Genomic DNA, 17,680 nt, shown 5'->3' on the forward strand with positions numbered 1-17,680 from the left:
GCCGAGGCACGTCTATACATAGCACGCTAGCCTCGCGACATGCCTCGCCCTGTGTGGACCGGGCTAATAAATCTGTAAATAAAACAACATTTATATGTATTTAACATATTTACTCAGTACAGCCTTATTGGCTCCCATCCATATATATTGGGTTCGTTGGATCGCCAGCGTCTGAAAGAAATTAAAGTGTACGTAATAGCTAGCCATACACGTACGGAACGGTAGTAGAAACTCCGCGAAAGGTAGTATGACTCTGTCACGCCAATACGCACGAACGATAGAGATAGATATCTACGAGCGTTCCGTGAGCGTTTGTGCCATTCGGCTACGCACACTGATTTTGACTTCTGCGCAATAAAGCCTCCGCCACACATAAAGCGTTTTGATAGCGTAGCGTTAGCAGAGCGCAATGATAGCGGTGCGCCGGCGGAACGCTGGCGTTCCGCTCGCAATCCGCGCTCGTTAGTTCCCGCCGGCGTCCGCTGTGCGCAACGCCAGCGTTCGTCCGGCGCACCGCTATCGTTGCGCTCCGCTGACGCTCCGCTACCGCTCCGCTGACGCTCCGCCTACGCTATCGAAACGCGCATGTGTGGCCGAGTTTTCACGGTCAGCGCTAGTTTCCTGCCGCTACTTATGGAAGTATGGATGAAAACGTATGACATTTACTTGGTCCTCCGAGTGGGGGGGCTGTTAGTTAAGGAAAACACGCCGTGGTCCAAAAAGTAGTTCTTCTGCTTTTTGACAGCCTCATACTCTCTTTTCTTTGCCTTCTCCACTAGAGAGTTGACGTAATTCATGCGGTCTAATATCTTCGCGTCTGTTGACAAATAAATCATTATTTTATTTAATTACCACATAGGCATTTTTAAGTCAAATCATAGAAGATACGTAAGGAAAGAGTTGTAACTCTATACATCAGGAAATGTCAGTTATATGTAGTGACATCTAGCGTCAATCACGAGTCAATCACGCGTCAAATTCTTGGTACTGCTACTTGTCAATAGATGTCGCGACGAACAAAAAGTCTAATGCTCAACAATTTTTAGCTAATATTGCAATAGTATTAATCACTACGACACCCACGGGAAGAAAGGGGTTGGTGAAATTCTTAACCCGTCACCACACGGGGCTTGACTGTGGGATATGCATGGGATATGGGTTAAATTGTGGCGTAGGCGAGAGGCTGGCAACCTGTCACTGGAATGTCACAATTTGGATTTCTTTCAACCCCTTTTTGCCAAGAGTGGTATTGAAACTTAGTAGTTCATGTGCTCTGCCTACCCCTTTATGGGATATAGGCGTGATTATATACATGTATTAATCACTACTTAGTTTTTAATTCATTCTGCTTGTAATATAAATTATAAACTGTTTTAATATTAAATTTTTAGCAAACGCGACACTGTTGGCACCTAGTGTCGAGTAGTGCTACAGATAATTTACGCTAGTTGACGCGTGGATGACGCTAGATGTCACTACAGATAACTTGCATTTACTGATGTATGGAGTTACAACTATTTCCTTATTTATTCCTGTATGGTACACATATGTATAATTCATTCGCCCTTATCACAAATTAAATATAACAAGATCATACCATCCCATACATTAAAATGCGACCGCCTAAGACCGCGCTTACACTCCACCACACATAGATGGCGCCACAAACTCGTTTGTGGCAGCGGCGGAAAAGTGAAACTAAGACAAAGACAAAAAATAACATTTTGCTCTCTGTCACTCTTATTATAATTTGTATGTGACTGTCTCGTTCGGCAGTAGTAATAATATTATTTGGCTGTCTAGTCTATCCTATCCTTTGTTTAAGCTTTCATCCCTTCGCATCACGTGCTCTATGGTGGTTTACTGACGATTCGCCGAAAAACGTTTCCCAAAGTTTCACATCCCAAACTATTATTCCCAAATTATCATTTCCCAAATAAACGTTTGGCAAAACAACTTATCGCAAATTGACATTTAGCAAAACTTTTTTTGGCAAGTATTTGTTTCCCAAAATATTTACTTGGTCAAATTTCATTTTACCAAATATTATTTAGTCAAAGGTATTGTTGGGCAAAATTTCCATTTCCCAATATATTGTAATTAAATGGCGCACTAGAAATTTGTTTGTTGATTTTATACTTTGCGTCCAAGATTTGTGTGAAATAATGTGTATGTCTTACTTTTTTCCTCTTGCTGCAAATGTCAAGGATGACATTTTCACTTGCATGTCCGGATACATTTTATTACATATATATATATATATATATATATATATATATTAAAAATAATTACTTTTAATTAATTACTTTTAAAAGTCATTTCCGGTTTGCTCACTGTCAACCTAACACGCTCCTCCTCGCTTCGCTCGTCGTCGCACCTAAACTGACTCTGTCACACACGAGTTTTCTATGTTACAATAGTAATACAATTATTACATTACATTTATGCCTTTTAATATTTATTGTCAAACGTTGTTTTGCATGGTGTAATTTGTAGAAACATTTTTTGACAAAAAAATAGTTGTCAAAATAATTTTGTCCAGTAATTAATTTGACAAAAATAAAGTTGAGCAAACTTTTCTTGTCCAAGTGAAGCACTTGGGAATAAGACTGAAATTATCATTTGTCAGATTTTAAGTTAAATTTGGCAAAAAAATCTTCGGTAAATTAAATGGATGCCGTAGAAATGAAAATAAACCTAAATATTTTCGAAATTTGCGATGTGAAATTTTTACCAAACATGTTTTTGGGATATAAGTTTTGCCATTAAAAACATTTGCGAAATAAAGTTTTGTCGAAATAAAATTTGACTAAGTAAAATTGTGCCAAATGATAATTTGACCAAACAAATTCATTGCGAAACATACCTTTGCCAAACAATACTTTGGGAAATGAAACTATTCCGATATGATTATTGGGAAATGAAATTTGACGAAACGTTTTTTGGCGAAACGGCAGGACACCGCTCTATGGTACACATTAAAAGGGCTAAGTATTTAAAAAATCACCTCCATGATGAACCTTTTGGTGGTCCATCCCTTCAATGCCCCTCTCGAGAGCTCTAGTGGGACGAGTGTCTAAGTTCATCTCTGGTTTGTATGTGCTCGGGTAATCTATCCCGGCAGGTTCCTGGAAACAGGCACCGGGTGAAACGAAAAATAAATAAATATTGGGGACACCTTACACAGATCAACACAGCCCCAAGCTAAGAAAAGCTTGTACTATGGGTGCTAAGCGACGATATGCATATGCGATATGCATACCCCCTGGATCCACGCATGATACTTATATACATAGAAAACATCCATAACTCAGGAACAAATATCTGTGCTCATCACACAAATAAATGCCCTTACCGGGATTCGAACCCAGGACCGCAGCTTAGCAAGCAGGGTCACTACCGACTGAGCCAGACCGGTCGTCAAACTCAAATAAATTATTTATTTTTCAAGTAGGCATATTACAATGACTTATAAACGTCAAATAAAGCTAGGCCAGCTCTAACCCTACGCCCTACGCCTCAGCCTCGAGAATATTTCAGTGTTGGAGGGGGGTATCCACTATGGGGTCGACAAGTAACTCGGCGGGCCACTTCTTTTCAAAACATTACATCTTAATAATTAACATGAATTAAATAGCAGCGTTCGAATGACAGTGACAGTGACAATTTTCTGAATTCGAACGCCGTGAGATTCAAAAATCGGCCCCCAGCTCATGATTCTGAGAAGAATGAGCCAAAACACGTCCATATCTGGTCAAATTCGATATTCGGGATTGAAAAGTACCCAGTATAAATGTAGACAGTGGGGAGGGAGGGGGAGGGGGGCTTACTACTGAATGGAAATGAAAACGCTAACTTGGTACATGTGCGCGATAATAAGTAAAAGGAAAGAGTTGTAAGTTTGTAACTCCATACCATAGAGAAATAAGTTAGGAACGAGTTGTAACTCCATACATCAGTAAATGCAAGTTATTTGTAGTGACATCTAGCGTCAACCACGCGTCAATCACGCGTCAACTAGCGTAAATTGTCAGTACTGCTACTTCTTAATAGATGTCGCTACGAACAAGTTTAAGGCTCATCAATTTGCAGCTAATATTACAATAATATTAATCACAGTAAACTATTTTAAGTTTGTTCTGCTTGTAATCTCAGTTGTAAATTGTTTTAATATTACATTTTTTGGCAAACGCTACACTCTTGACACCTAGTGTCGGGTAGTGGTACTGATAATTCCGCTACTCGACGGTAGATGTGACTATTAATTAATGTACCAGTAAATAAACTGTTGTATGGAGTTACCACTCTTTCCTTACGTATATTTCTCTATGATCTATGATAGTAATAACGCAATTAAATAAATCTTAAAAGGGGGAGCGGGTTGGACCCACTAATCCCCCCTCTCCTTATTTACCTGGAACTTTGCTGACGGGTCGTAAGGCACCAGAAGCCACTCACTTTTTGGCTCTCTATTACTGTATTGCAATAGCCGGTATTTTCGAGTTACCTTAAAAAAAAAAAACATTTTACAAAAAACCGTTCTTCATTTTTTTTCGGTGTTAACCGGATATTACACCGTATTTTTAATGAACAAGTGTACTTCTTAAAGTCCAAGAGATATGTTTAGAACTTTTGAAGTCGGGGCTAATAAATACCTATGTACTAACGCAACCATAGATTACATATAAAAAGATCATAGCAAACCATACATTAAAATGCGACGGCCTAAGAACACGCATCACTACACCACACATAGATGACGCTACAAGAAAACTGTAGCTTTCAGATAAATACATACTTACATACATAGAAAACATCCATGACTCAGGAACAAATATTTGTACTCATCACACAAATAAATGCCCTTACCGAGATTCGAGCCCGGGACCGCGGCTTAGCAGGCAGGGTCACTACGCGCTAGGCCAGACCGGTCGTCAAAGTCAGTCAAGTGATGTGAAAACTAAATACGGAACCTTGATTTTTTTTAAATCACATTACGGTTACAGTACACCAGTTACACTTGCAACTAAAAGTAAGATAAAGGTATAACGTACCTCGTGTATCATATTGCTGAGGTGTATAATGGTTCGACAATCTTCTAGAATATTCTTATAAAAGAAGAAAAGGTGCGGTCTGCCCATTTTTTTCTGTGGTTCTGTGAATAAAATCCAAGAGTAGCAAAGAGGAACAAGTAAGAAAAGAATTGCAACTCCATACATCTAGTGCAAGTTATTTGTAGTGACATCTAGCGACATCCACGCATCAATCACGCGTCAACTAGCGTAAATTATCTACCACTACACGACACTAGGTCACGTCTGCCAAAAATGTAATATTAAAACAGTTTACAACTTATATTACAAGCAGAAGGAATTGAAAACAGAGTACTAAATTAATACTATTGTAATATTAGCTAAAAACTGTTGAGCATTAGACTTTTAGTTCGTCGTGACATCTATTGACAAGAAGCAATACTTACGCTATTTGACGCGTGATTGAGGCGTGATTGACGCTAGATGTCACTATAAATAACTCGCATTTACTGATGTATGGAATTACAACTATTTCCTTAGTTTTTCCTTTATGAATGTAGGTACATGTGAAGGTTCTAAAGACTATTAAAATGTGAATAAAAGTGATTTACCCAGCCTCATCACCAATTGGTACAACTCTAGAACATTTTGGTATTTCGCCATGATTGTTTGCGTTATGTAGCCGATCTGAAAAACAATAATATTTTAATTAGGCGCCGCTTTCCATCAGGCGGACCGTGTGCTTGTTTGCCGCCGACGGAGTATAAAAAAATACAAAAATCAGTATTCGTTCGGACATTTGTAAAGACTGTGTTTTTATTATTTTCCGTTAAATTCCACACGTCACAAAAAAAATTTCATCACTTTCATACATAATAAAGAATTTATTAGTGTGAGAGACCCTTAACAATAACATTCAATTTAGTGTCAAGTGATTGACGGCACATGTCAAAATAAATATTAAATTGATCCTGATGATGAACATCACTGCGTGTCGAATTTAACGGAAAACAAAAAAACACGGTGTTATATGTTTGTCATGGAAATATGATCATAGACAACATGCCGTCCTTTTTCTTCTCATTGGAGAAAAAGGGAGGCAGACAGACCTATGATCATATTTGTATGATAAACATATATATGATAGTGGACTATCGACCGTAACTACCGTAAGCCCTTTTGGCCGCACCATAAATTAAAGAAACTTAAGTAGATTATATCATCCCATACCTTAAAATGCGACCGCCTAAAAGCGTGTAAAATGAAGATGGCGCCATAAAAAATGTCTTGTTGCCATCGATTACTTGTAGATGGCGTTAAATGTCACTTTATCTTCTTAGTAGTTTGTGCTTTCGAGCTATAAATCTAAGTCCTCTCAAATTAAGTTATTTATTAAAATAATACATAATTATACTCAATGGAAACTTACTTCAAAGGGCATGTGATTAACGTATGTGTCTCGCAGTCTGAAATATCTGTGGAGACCTTTGCTCCTGAAAATTAAGTTTAAAAAGATAAGGAACGATATTTTTTTTTTCTGTGATGATGACATTATGGAAAATATTATTTTTTATAACCTTATACATTTTCCTAAACTTCAATTAATTTTTTTAATTTATTCAGTAGTGAAAATTAATTTTCAAAAAGTGGGGTTTTCAAATTCCCGCAGAAATTCTCAAAACGTAACGTGACGTCATGACACATTTGACGTCTGTAAGTGGGAGCGAGAAAAAGTCATTCTTTTCTCGCTCCCACTCGTGTGTACGGTGCTCCCGTGTGACGTCACATTACGGTCGATCGAGCGCGCCAAAATGGCCACGTTTCAAATGTTCAGAAATTGCCCGTAAATGGTATTTGGTTTTAATTTTTTTTTAGTTTCCTAGTTTATATTTTGGATGTGTTGCTTATATTGAGGTATGTATGTTGTTTATAACATAGTATAGTATAGACATAGAATTAAGTTTGCACGCCATATTTTATGTGCAGTCTTAATACACGTCGTCTACGGAATCGTACAGTGTACGTGTGTTTCATTTAATCGGCTCCACAACACATGGCAACCGTGACAGGGCTCGAACCTGCAATCTTCGGACACCATACCACAATATTTATTTTTAGTAATGTAATAATTAGTAAGGTTAGTAAGTAAATCGTGTAAAAAAATACCATGCATATTCCCTATCATTATTTGAGCATTTCCTTTTTTTTTCGCCACTTTTATGAAATGTGATATTTTTGGAAAAAAATATGGTATTTCTACTTAGAATCACTAGCTTTTTCAATCCTAGTAGTTAAAAAAATTGTCCCATACGATTTTTTCTGATTTCGTTACCATTTTCCGTATATAACAAAAGGGGAAAGTAACAAAAATGTGTGAAAATTCTGGGACACTTTTTGTCTCCCAGTGAGATTGAAAGTACTCGTGATTCTGAGTATACAATTGACCTAAAATTTCCTAAAAAAATCAAAATAGAAAAAAATGGCAAAAAAAAAACGGAAATGCTCACTTACGCTCGTCTCCACATATACGATATGGCATAGCACAGATGGGCTATAGTGATCGAGTCCGGGTTCATGGTGGACAGAGACTTGATGGTCTGGTTCGTCTCGTACGGGTCGGTGTCGACGACCTTCCCGTGGCTCTTCTGAGCCGGAGGCGAGTGCTTCATCAAGAACTCCTCGTCTTCGTGCTTCAGGAAATAGCTCTCTATTTAACACAAATATATATTACTAGCTTTTGCCCGCGGCTTCGCTCGCGTTAAATTCGTAAAAATTTTAATATATAATACATACATACTAGAGATGGGCCGAATATGGACTTTGCCGAATACGAATATTCGGCCGAACATTCGGTTCAGCTCATACCGAACTGAACATTCGGCCGAATATTCGGTTACGCCATATTTTTAAAGCGGGTGTTAAGTTAAAACTATTAAATGATTGAGATAATGGTTACATATGTTACTACAACTATGTTCTTATTAATTATGCTTTAGTGGATAAATAAAAGTTAGTTAAAACAACTCTGAACTCTTCTCAACTCTCAAACTACGGTTTTTTAACTTTTTTACAAAACAATTGTATTTACATTTTGACGCATAGGTAATTAATTATCTCTTTTTATTAGTTCCTTAGAAAACTACTAAAAAGGAGTTTATTATCCAACGGAATACGTGAGATCCTCATTAGTTATTTACTTTGTTTATTCGGTAAATATTCGGCAATGCAACCGAATTATTCGGCCGAATACGAACATTGAAAAACTTGCCGAATATGCCGAATACCGAATATTCGGCCCATCTCTAATACATACAGTACATACAATCACGCCTGTATCCTATAAAGGGGTAGGCAGAACACATGAAACTACTAAAGCTTCAGTGCCACTCTTGGCAAATAAAGGGTTGAAAGAAAACGAAACTGTGACATTGCAGTGACAGGTTGCCAGCCTCTCGCCTACGCCACAATTTAACCCATATCCCACAGTCGCCTTCTACGACACCCACGGGAAGAAAGGGGGTGGTGAAATTCTTAACCCGTCACCACACAGGCTCAAGCAATAAAAACTCATTGGTACGAGCCGGATTCGAACCTGCGACCTCCGGAACGAAAGGCGCACGCTCTTACCGCTAGACTACCAGCGCATCCCTAAGTCTATCCCTAAGTCAGTGTCGGGCGGACTGTCCACGCGGAGCGATCCGCGCGACCAATTTTTATGAAGTTGATCTAAAACGCTCCGTGAAGTTAACACATATAGTCCAGTGCGGGACCGATTTTTGAATCTGGAATGCATGAATTCGCCGTTCGAAAGTAGTATTACGTTGTTTTCCACACACTTTCGAAAGCGTTCGAGATTCAAAAATCGGTCCCCAGGGGGCCGATTTTTGAGTCTCACTGTCACTAAAATACCGGTTGAAAACGGTGATTTGCCTATTATTTTCAATGACAATTTTCTGAATTCGAACGCCGTGAGACTCAAAAATCGGCCCCCAGATCGTTTCACGTGGTCGGTCCATGTGTCACTAAAACCAGCCTAGGCCTACATATAAGATTCTTGGCCTACATATCAATAGACAGTTACTGTCAAAGTAAAATCTGTAATCACAGTGCATAGACTGCCATCTCTCGACACAAACTTAAAACTGTTGAACCTCAGTTTTGACAATTTGGTCCATATTATTAATATTAGCAATATTAGTCAAATATTAATATTAGCGCCATCTAGCTAAGCGTTCCCCAAAGGTGTAACGCACTCTAGGTCACCGTACCTTTTTCTCTAGGGCTTTGAGGTACGTTTTTTTCTTAGACTTTATCCGTGTATACGGAGTTACATATCGTCACTACTTTGAATCTCTACGCTGCTCCTCAAAGTTAAAACTCAGTAAGTCTATATGCATTCCATACATACTTACTACAATTTTCTTTATTGACAGACGAAGATACAAGTTTTTTTAAAAGTAGTGACGATATGTCTTTACTACATATATAAGTAACCTGTGTGGTGACGGGATAAGAATTTCACCACCCCCTTTCTTCCCGTGGGTGTCGTTAGTCGTAGAAGGCGACTATGGGATATGGGTGAAATTGTGGTGTAGGCGAGAGGCTGGCAACCTGTCACTGCAATGCCACGGTTTCGTTTTCTTTTAACCCCTTATTTGCCAAGAGTGGCCCTGAAGCTTTATTAGTTTCATGTGCTCTGCCTACCCCTTTATGGGATACAGGCGTGATTGTATGTATTGTATGTATGTATGTATAAGTAAATAAAAGAGTCCCACCATCAAGATTCCTCGTTTCATATTGCCGGCGGAAGGTCTGCGCAGAGTCGCCAGGCTCGTGGCAAGGCAGCCCGGCGTACGCCTGGAAACCAATCAATCAATTATTTATTCGTTATCACTACAAAAATACTCACGGAAACAGCTAATAAAAGAAATTAAGACATACAAGTTTTTTTATTTTTTTTTATTTAGTTACCACGAGAGCATTTTTTTTATTGCCATTTTTTATTTTTTTGGGTTCATTGTACTCAGAATCACGAGTACTTTCAATCTCAGCAATGTGTAGGACTCGCAGCAGCTCTAACACGCTCAAGAGCGACAAACAATTATGTAAAATATAGAGTTACTGCTATCACAAAACCATATGCACTAAGCAATGAAATAACAAGGACCTGTCAAACGAAGCAGTTAAAAACAGAAGACAAAATTGTGATATGCGTCGGTGAAAACGACCACAATGTGAAATATACTTTATCTCAGTTGCGGATCATACTCAAAAAGCTAGCTAACTTCACAGTGTTAATATTGAGTGTTCAACAAAATGTGAATGTACATAGATTATGTAAGGAATTTTCTAATAGTCACTTTATTGATTGTGCGCGTAAGACACTTTCTAAAATGTGTACTTCAATTAGTTATGAGATAGACTGTATTGACTATCGAAACAAATATTTAAACTTAAGTGAACTTAAAAAAATGATGGTGCGTAATGAACCAAGCCAAGTGAGAATTAAAACAAAATTAAGAAAGGGCACTATTCCATATTATTTTGCACGTGATAACTCCAAAAAACTGGCAGAAAATGTAAATAAGAGTCCTTTACAGTGCTCCACAGAAAGGAACCAGACAAGCAAAGGAACAATACCTTACTACTTTCCGGTAGTGAATAAAAATGAGTTTTTTCGAGCCTAATCATATCACTCCCAATGTTTTTTCAATCTTTCACCAGAATATAGCTAGTATTTTAGCCAAACAGGATATATTACAACTAACATTAAATGATCTAAAGCAAAAAAAATACGTTCCGGATATAATATGTCTAATAACGGAGACGTTCCTTAAACCAGGCTATGAAAATTACGTAAATCTCTACAATTATGACATGGTAGCTGGGTTTTGTAGAGAGAAACAAAGGGGTGGATCATGTATTTTAGCTAAAGAGGGTCTAAATTATAGGGAAATACCAGCTGTAAAAAATCTGGCCGTGGAAAAAGTGTTTGAGGCCTGTGGCATAGAATTGCCACAGCAACAGCTTGTTATTATCTGCCTTTACAGAACACCGTCATCTAACGTAAACATATTTTTGGACAAACTTGATTTATTGCTTCATGAGTTACATAATTTATATAATTCAAATATGAATTTCGTAATAACTGGTGACTTTAATATAAACACTTTGAAAAAAAGCTCTTCGGTAACAGAATTAAAAGATCTCACGAAAAATTATAATATGATCTTACACATTAATGTACCCACTCGTAAGTCATCATGCATTGACCACTTTTTGAGTAATATTCCTACAGCCAATGCAACTGTTCTTCCACTATATCTCTCTGACCATGATACAGCACAACTATTGAGCTTTTCTACTAACATGCCAGTGCCGAAGCCTACTACATTTTATATCTATAAGAGAGACTACAGCCGAGACAACGTAACAAAATTCAAGCACTGTCTGCAGAACATTTCTTGGTCAGACATCTACGAAGAAACCAATTTAAATCTGGCTTTCAACAACTTCCACGATATACTTTGTCTCTTCTACAATCTCTGTTTCCCAAAAATACGAATAATGGTAAATAATACTAATAAACAGAAACAAAACTGGATAACTAAGGGTTTAAAAGTGAGCTGTAAAGCCAAACGTCAAATAAGATACAAGTATTATAAAGAGAAAAATGAAAGCCTTAAGACTATGTATACCAAATATTCAAGCCTACTAAAACGGTGTATTTATAGTTCTAAAAAAAATGCTAACATAAAATTTATTAAAAAAAGTTCTAACAAATGTAGAGCATCATGGTTAGTCATAAAAAACACAATATCTTGCCCAAAGCCACCAGTAACAATAGAACGCGTCGTGCATAATGACACGATAGTCACAGATCCAGTTGAAATCGCCACTACCTTAAATGATTATTATGTAGAGTCTACTTTGAAATTACAAACTCTGCCGTCCATAAATTATAACATCTATAACATTAGAAGCAACTCCATGTTTTTGAATCCAGTGTCGGAAACTGAACTTAAAAATATAGTGGCGTCTTTAAAAAATACAAAATCAGAAGGTTATGATGGTATTAGTACAAGTGTGATAAAGGCCAGCATAACTGAAACTGCGAGCATTTTAACACACTTAGTAAACCAATCATTTATGTCGGGGACTTTTCCTGAAGCGCTTAAAAAGTCGGTAGTAAAACCACTATTTAAAAAAGGAAAAAAAGACGACATAAGTAATTACCGGCCAATAACATTGATTCCTATCTTATCAAAAATCTTTGAGAAATGCATGTTAAAGAGATTGCTTGATTTTTGTACAAAATACGACATTATCAAAAAGGAGCAGTTTGGCTTCCAAAAACACAAATCAACAACTTTAGCCATTTTCTCGATACTAAAGCTAATATTTTCAGGTCTTAACGGAAATCACTGGACTACAGGGCTATTTTTCGATCTCTCTAAAGCCTTTGATTTTGTATCTCATAGTTTATTATTAAAAAAACTCGAAACACTCGGAATAAGAGGGCCAGCTCTCCAGTGGATAGAGTCATATTTAAAAAATAGGAATCAATGCGTCCAGATTACAAGGAAAAGTGAAAATGACGAGATGACTAACTACTCATCTGGATATAGACACAACCCAAGCGGAGTCCCACAGGGAAGTGTTTTAGGGCCAATATTATTTTTGCTCTATATTAATGACATCACTGACATAACGAATCACAGTTGCATTTTATTTGCTGATGACATATCTATGATTGTCACGTCTGATAAAGAAATTTGTACAATTAATGACCACGAACAAGAAATTAATAATACGATCGATAAAGTAAAATACTGGCTTAATTCGAATAACTTAAAAATAAATCTAGATAAATCTAAATATATAAATTTTAATAAATCAATAAATCCGAATTTAAATGTTAATTTGCAAGTTCCTAGCATAGAAAATGTGACGCAGACAAAATTCCTAGGAATAACTCTAGATGAGAATCTGGACTGGAGGGCACAATTGGAGAACGTTACTAGTCGAATAAATAAATATGTGTTCGCACTCAAACAACTCCGTAGAGTTACTGATGCTAAAACGGCATTATCCTGCTATCATGCGTACGTAGAGTCAGTTTTGCGTTATGGCCTAATAATATGGGGTAATAGCACAGACTTTAATCGAGCTTTTGTCGCGCAAAAAAAATGCATTCGAGCATTAAACGGGATGCGACCAGGTGAATCTTGCAGACCGCTTTTTGAAAGACTTGGTTTGTTACCACTTCCTTCTCTATATATTTGTGAAATGTGCATGTTTGTTCATAAACACTTAGATTTATTTAAAAAAGCCTGTGATAGCCATCCACGCTCTTGCCGTAACCCGGACAGATTATTACCCGATGAACATCCAAGATTAGCAAAACATAAAAAAAGTTGTACGATTATGTGTCTTAATATGTATAACACCTTACCAAACGAATTAAAACAATTAAATATTACTGCATTCAAACGACAGTTGCATGAATGGCTTAAACAATTTAATTTTTATAGCACAAAAGAGTTTTTGGACATGAAAAATAATTAATTAATCTGTACGACTTTATATTTTAAATGAATGAAATGTATGAAATTTATTAATGTATACATTTGCATGATATTTTTATAAGTTTTTTGTATATAGTTTGTGTACATAGTTTGCATACCATTAATGGTTAAACATGAAACTTACCACCTATCGCATTAACACCTGTGTAATTGGTATTGTTTAAAGCAAATAAATTATTCTTATTCTTATTCTTATTCTTATTCTCACTGAGAGACAAAAAGTATCGCAGAATTTCCATACATTTTTGTTACTTTCCTCTTTGGTTACCCCATACAAAATATACGGAAAACGGCAACAAAATAAGAAAAAATCGTATTGGACAATTTTTTTAACTAGGATTGAAAAAGCTAGTGATTCTGAGTAGAAATACCATTTTTTTTTAAATATCACATTTCATAAAAGTGGCAAAAAGAAAGAAATGCTCATTTATTCGTGATAACTACAAAAATACACAAGTACAAAAACAGACATTATAAAAGAAATTAAGACATAAGTTACTACGAAATGGTCCCGACTCGAGGCCGGTAACCGAAATTGATTTGTTCCCTGTCAAAACGTTATTGTAGATTACCGGTTAATGACAGAACAGAAATTTGAACTGTTTACGAACAATATTAACCGATATTTTGAAACCGGTTCCGATCCCTGCTCGAGGGTACAGTATAATAAAGAGTACTATCGTAAAGTATGGCCACTCCCGCTCCCGATGAAAGTGCCGTCCACCCTCTCGGTTACCTCACAGTTACCGCCTGTCAATAACGCGAACAGTCGACCTGTCATATCTCACTCATACAAGCATATATAAGCATTCACCTCAGAGGAAAAAATTCTATAGAGAGGACAAGCCGCGCGCGGCCTGGTCGCAGATGTAGGCCCATTGGGCCTACACCGCCGCCAGTTCGCAGTCCGCTGTCATCGAGTGTACACGCGCGCTGTTCACCGACGAAAAACGAGTTTTATCCAAAATGCCGAAGTGTGCAATAATAACTTGCAAACATCGCAGTGACCTGAATAATTTCCAAGGCGATAGGATAACATTTCATAAGTAAATACTATTTATTTCCTTTTATTTCACATAAAACACGAATTCAACGTAATACTCCGAGTTGTACCATGTAACCTTACGTTTGCTTGTGCTTTAAAACGTTAATTATACATTGCGGCTACACAAGGAACATATTGTAAACAGTGTAGTGTTTTGCGCCGCAATGAACGGTGTACAAAACGATTCACTAAGTGAGACATTTTTCTCGGAAACGAGGCGAGGCGTTCCTGCTATTTATCGTTGTGTGCGTGCGCGATCGCGCTCGCTTATCGTTCGCATGTACACAACCATTGAAATGATGCTCGTGTATTGCGCAATAGGAGCGTCCAGCTACAAGTGTGTGTGGATTAGGTGTGTGCGTGCATTATCTTTACAATTACTGGTGCTTTGTGTGGGTTGCGCAGACCTTGCGACAGTTGCGACAGGCGTAGCGTATTCTATACAAATCGCCCGGCATGACCTATCTCCCGAAATCTGTGGCATTCACCTACACGAGCTTAGACTGTGCGCTAGGAACGCGCCTCTTTCTATTTGATCGCCAGTGTCCGGGATGTGCCGAGGGTCAGCGCTGGTCTTCCGTCGGGAACATTTTCAAAATCAAAACAAAAAATAAAATTTACAGCACCAATTCTGTCCATAGAGGAATAAGTAAGGAAAGAGTTGTAACTCCATACATAAGTAAATGAGAGTTATTTGTAGTGACATCTAGCGTCAATCACGCGTCAAATAGCTTAAATTGTCAGAACCACTACTCGACAACAATGGTGCGTCTGCCAAAAATGTAATATTAAAACAGTTTACAACTTATATTACAAGCAGAAGGAATTGAAAACAGAGTACTGTAATATTAGCTAAAATTGTTGAGCTTTAGACTTTTTGTTAGCCGCGACATCTATTGACAAGTAACAGTACTCAGTCATTGACATACTAGCTCGTATTTACTGATCTATGGAGTTAATATTCTTCCCTTACTTATTCCTCTATGGTTCTAACTAATGTAACTCTACTACCTCGGGAGATAACTCGCGGTAAAGTAACTCTTCTGGGTCGTTGGGATCCGGCGCGGTGGTGGATGAACATTGGTATACCACTGGAAGTGTAGAGTAGGTACTTAGTGTGGAACAAAACACCAGGGTACGTAGTCGAATGGCACAAACGCTCATGAAACGAAACGCTCGTAGATATCTATCTCTATCGCTCTTGCGTATTGGCGCGACAGAGCCAGACTACCTTTCGCGGCGTTTCGTTTACGTTTCGCGTCGGAGAAATGCCATTCGGCTACGGGGCCAGGTGTATTGAAATATACCTATTATAATATATTGATTCAAACTAACACGATCTTCACTCATATTATTAAATTAAAACGGGACTTAATCGCGTAAAACTTACGTTTTATATTTACGTTTTATATTTTAAATATTTAAATATTGTTTTAAATATAATACGTAAGTTTTACGCGATTAAGTCCAGTTTTAATTTAATAATATACCTATTATAAATTGTACGCCCTATCGCAATTTGGACACAATTTACTATAACATAAAATTTTCAAATTTGTACCCGTTTATTATATTATATACTTACAAATGCTTAAAAATGCTGCTAAAAACAGGCTCCTTACATACATTATAATTTTTATAATTATTTACATATGTACGCATTCACACAATTTTTAATTCGTGAAAAGTATTTTTGTAAATGCATAACATTATCACTATAAAATTATTACTGTTCTTATATTTCATTATAATTGCATGTTTAATTATATACCTAATTTCAAATTAATTACATTTTTAATGTCAAGTTAATTACATTTCCATACGCGCGGAACATATTTTTTTTAATTATTGAACATTTGATTTCTTCTTCGTGGCGACATCTATTGACAAGTAGCAGTACAGATGAATTCGTTACTTGACGCTAGATGTTGACTTTGAAAACAACTAGTGTTTTCGGAAAACTGATGCATGGAATCTGGATTTACCGCTATCATTAGATCATTTATTTACTTTATGTATTTATTTATATAAGAAAATCTTATCACTAATAAACCGGCCAAGAGCGTGTCGGGCCACGCTCAGTGTAGGGTTCCGTAGTTTCCCGTATTTAAAAAAACTGTTCAACCTATCTATCTATCTATCAAGTTCAAAAAAATTTTCATAGAAAGTCTTTATAAAGTTCTACTTTAGTGATTTTTTATATATTTTTTAAACTTTCGGTTCAAATGTTAGAAGGGCCCCCCCCTTTAGAAGGGCCGGGGACACATTTTTTTTAACTTTTGGAGAGATCATCTCAGAAAATTTTAACAATATCAAAAAATGTTTTTAATAAACCCATATTCATTTTTAAATACCTATCCAACAATATATCACACGTTAGGGTTGAAATGAAAATAATAGTTATTTGTTATACAAGGGGGCAAAGTTGTATTTTAACGCCGAGTGTGGAATTGAAAAACGAGTAAGTGAAAGGATTCTATAGTTGAACCACGAGCGAAGCGAGTGGTTCGAGAATAGAATCCTGAACTTGCGAGTTTTTTAACACACGAGAAGTAAAATACATTTGCACCCGAGTGTAACACAAAACTTTTCCCCTCACTATAGCGAGGAAACTACAACGCAAAAAATGCGTTTATCACTGCTTCCAGTAGTTCCACAGGTGGTAAATCATCTTTATTACCCGATTCACCTACTTTTATCAATTTTAAAGCAGTTAATTTGATTTTATTCAAGGTCAAATTACTTTACCCACTAGTGGATAAAATGCGTTTTTACCCGCTGGTATTAAAGGACAAAACGCGTGTTTCCGAGCTAGTGAGGGGAAAAATCAATTAAAATCACTCCTCACTTAACGTGTAGGAGTTTGCCCACATAGATATATATAACATTTTTTCTCCACCTTTTATTTTACCACTATGTCGGCGTGATTGATTTACATATTGGTTTCAGCCAAATTTCAGCTTTCTAGTACTAACAGGACGGACGGATGGACGACAGACATGGCGAAACTACAA

General features: G+C 37.0%; 1 protein-coding gene across 1 annotated transcript; it reads right to left on the minus strand.

The window, feature by feature from the left end:
- LOC125239301 lies at nt 1-15,762 on the minus strand. Its single transcript, XM_048146844.1, has 10 exons — nt 15,678-15,762; nt 9,809-9,890; nt 7,545-7,740; nt 6,463-6,526; nt 5,645-5,720; nt 5,055-5,155; nt 4,415-4,507; nt 3,008-3,128; nt 667-817; nt 1-171 (listed from the first exon to the last, which is right to left on the minus strand). The coding sequence occupies exons 3-10, from the start codon at nt 7,700-7,702 to the stop codon at nt 114-116; spliced, it is 822 nt and encodes a 273-aa protein (XP_048002801.1). The 5' UTR covers nt 7,703-7,740; nt 9,809-9,890; nt 15,678-15,762; the 3' UTR covers nt 1-113.
- Nucleotides 15,763-17,680: the final 1,918 nt, after the last annotated feature.

The sequence above is a fragment of the Leguminivora glycinivorella genome, chromosome 25, assembly GCF_023078275.1.
Source record: "Leguminivora glycinivorella isolate SPB_JAAS2020 chromosome 25, LegGlyc_1.1, whole genome shotgun sequence".
Lineage (NCBI taxonomy): Eukaryota > Metazoa > Arthropoda > Insecta > Lepidoptera > Tortricidae > Leguminivora > Leguminivora glycinivorella.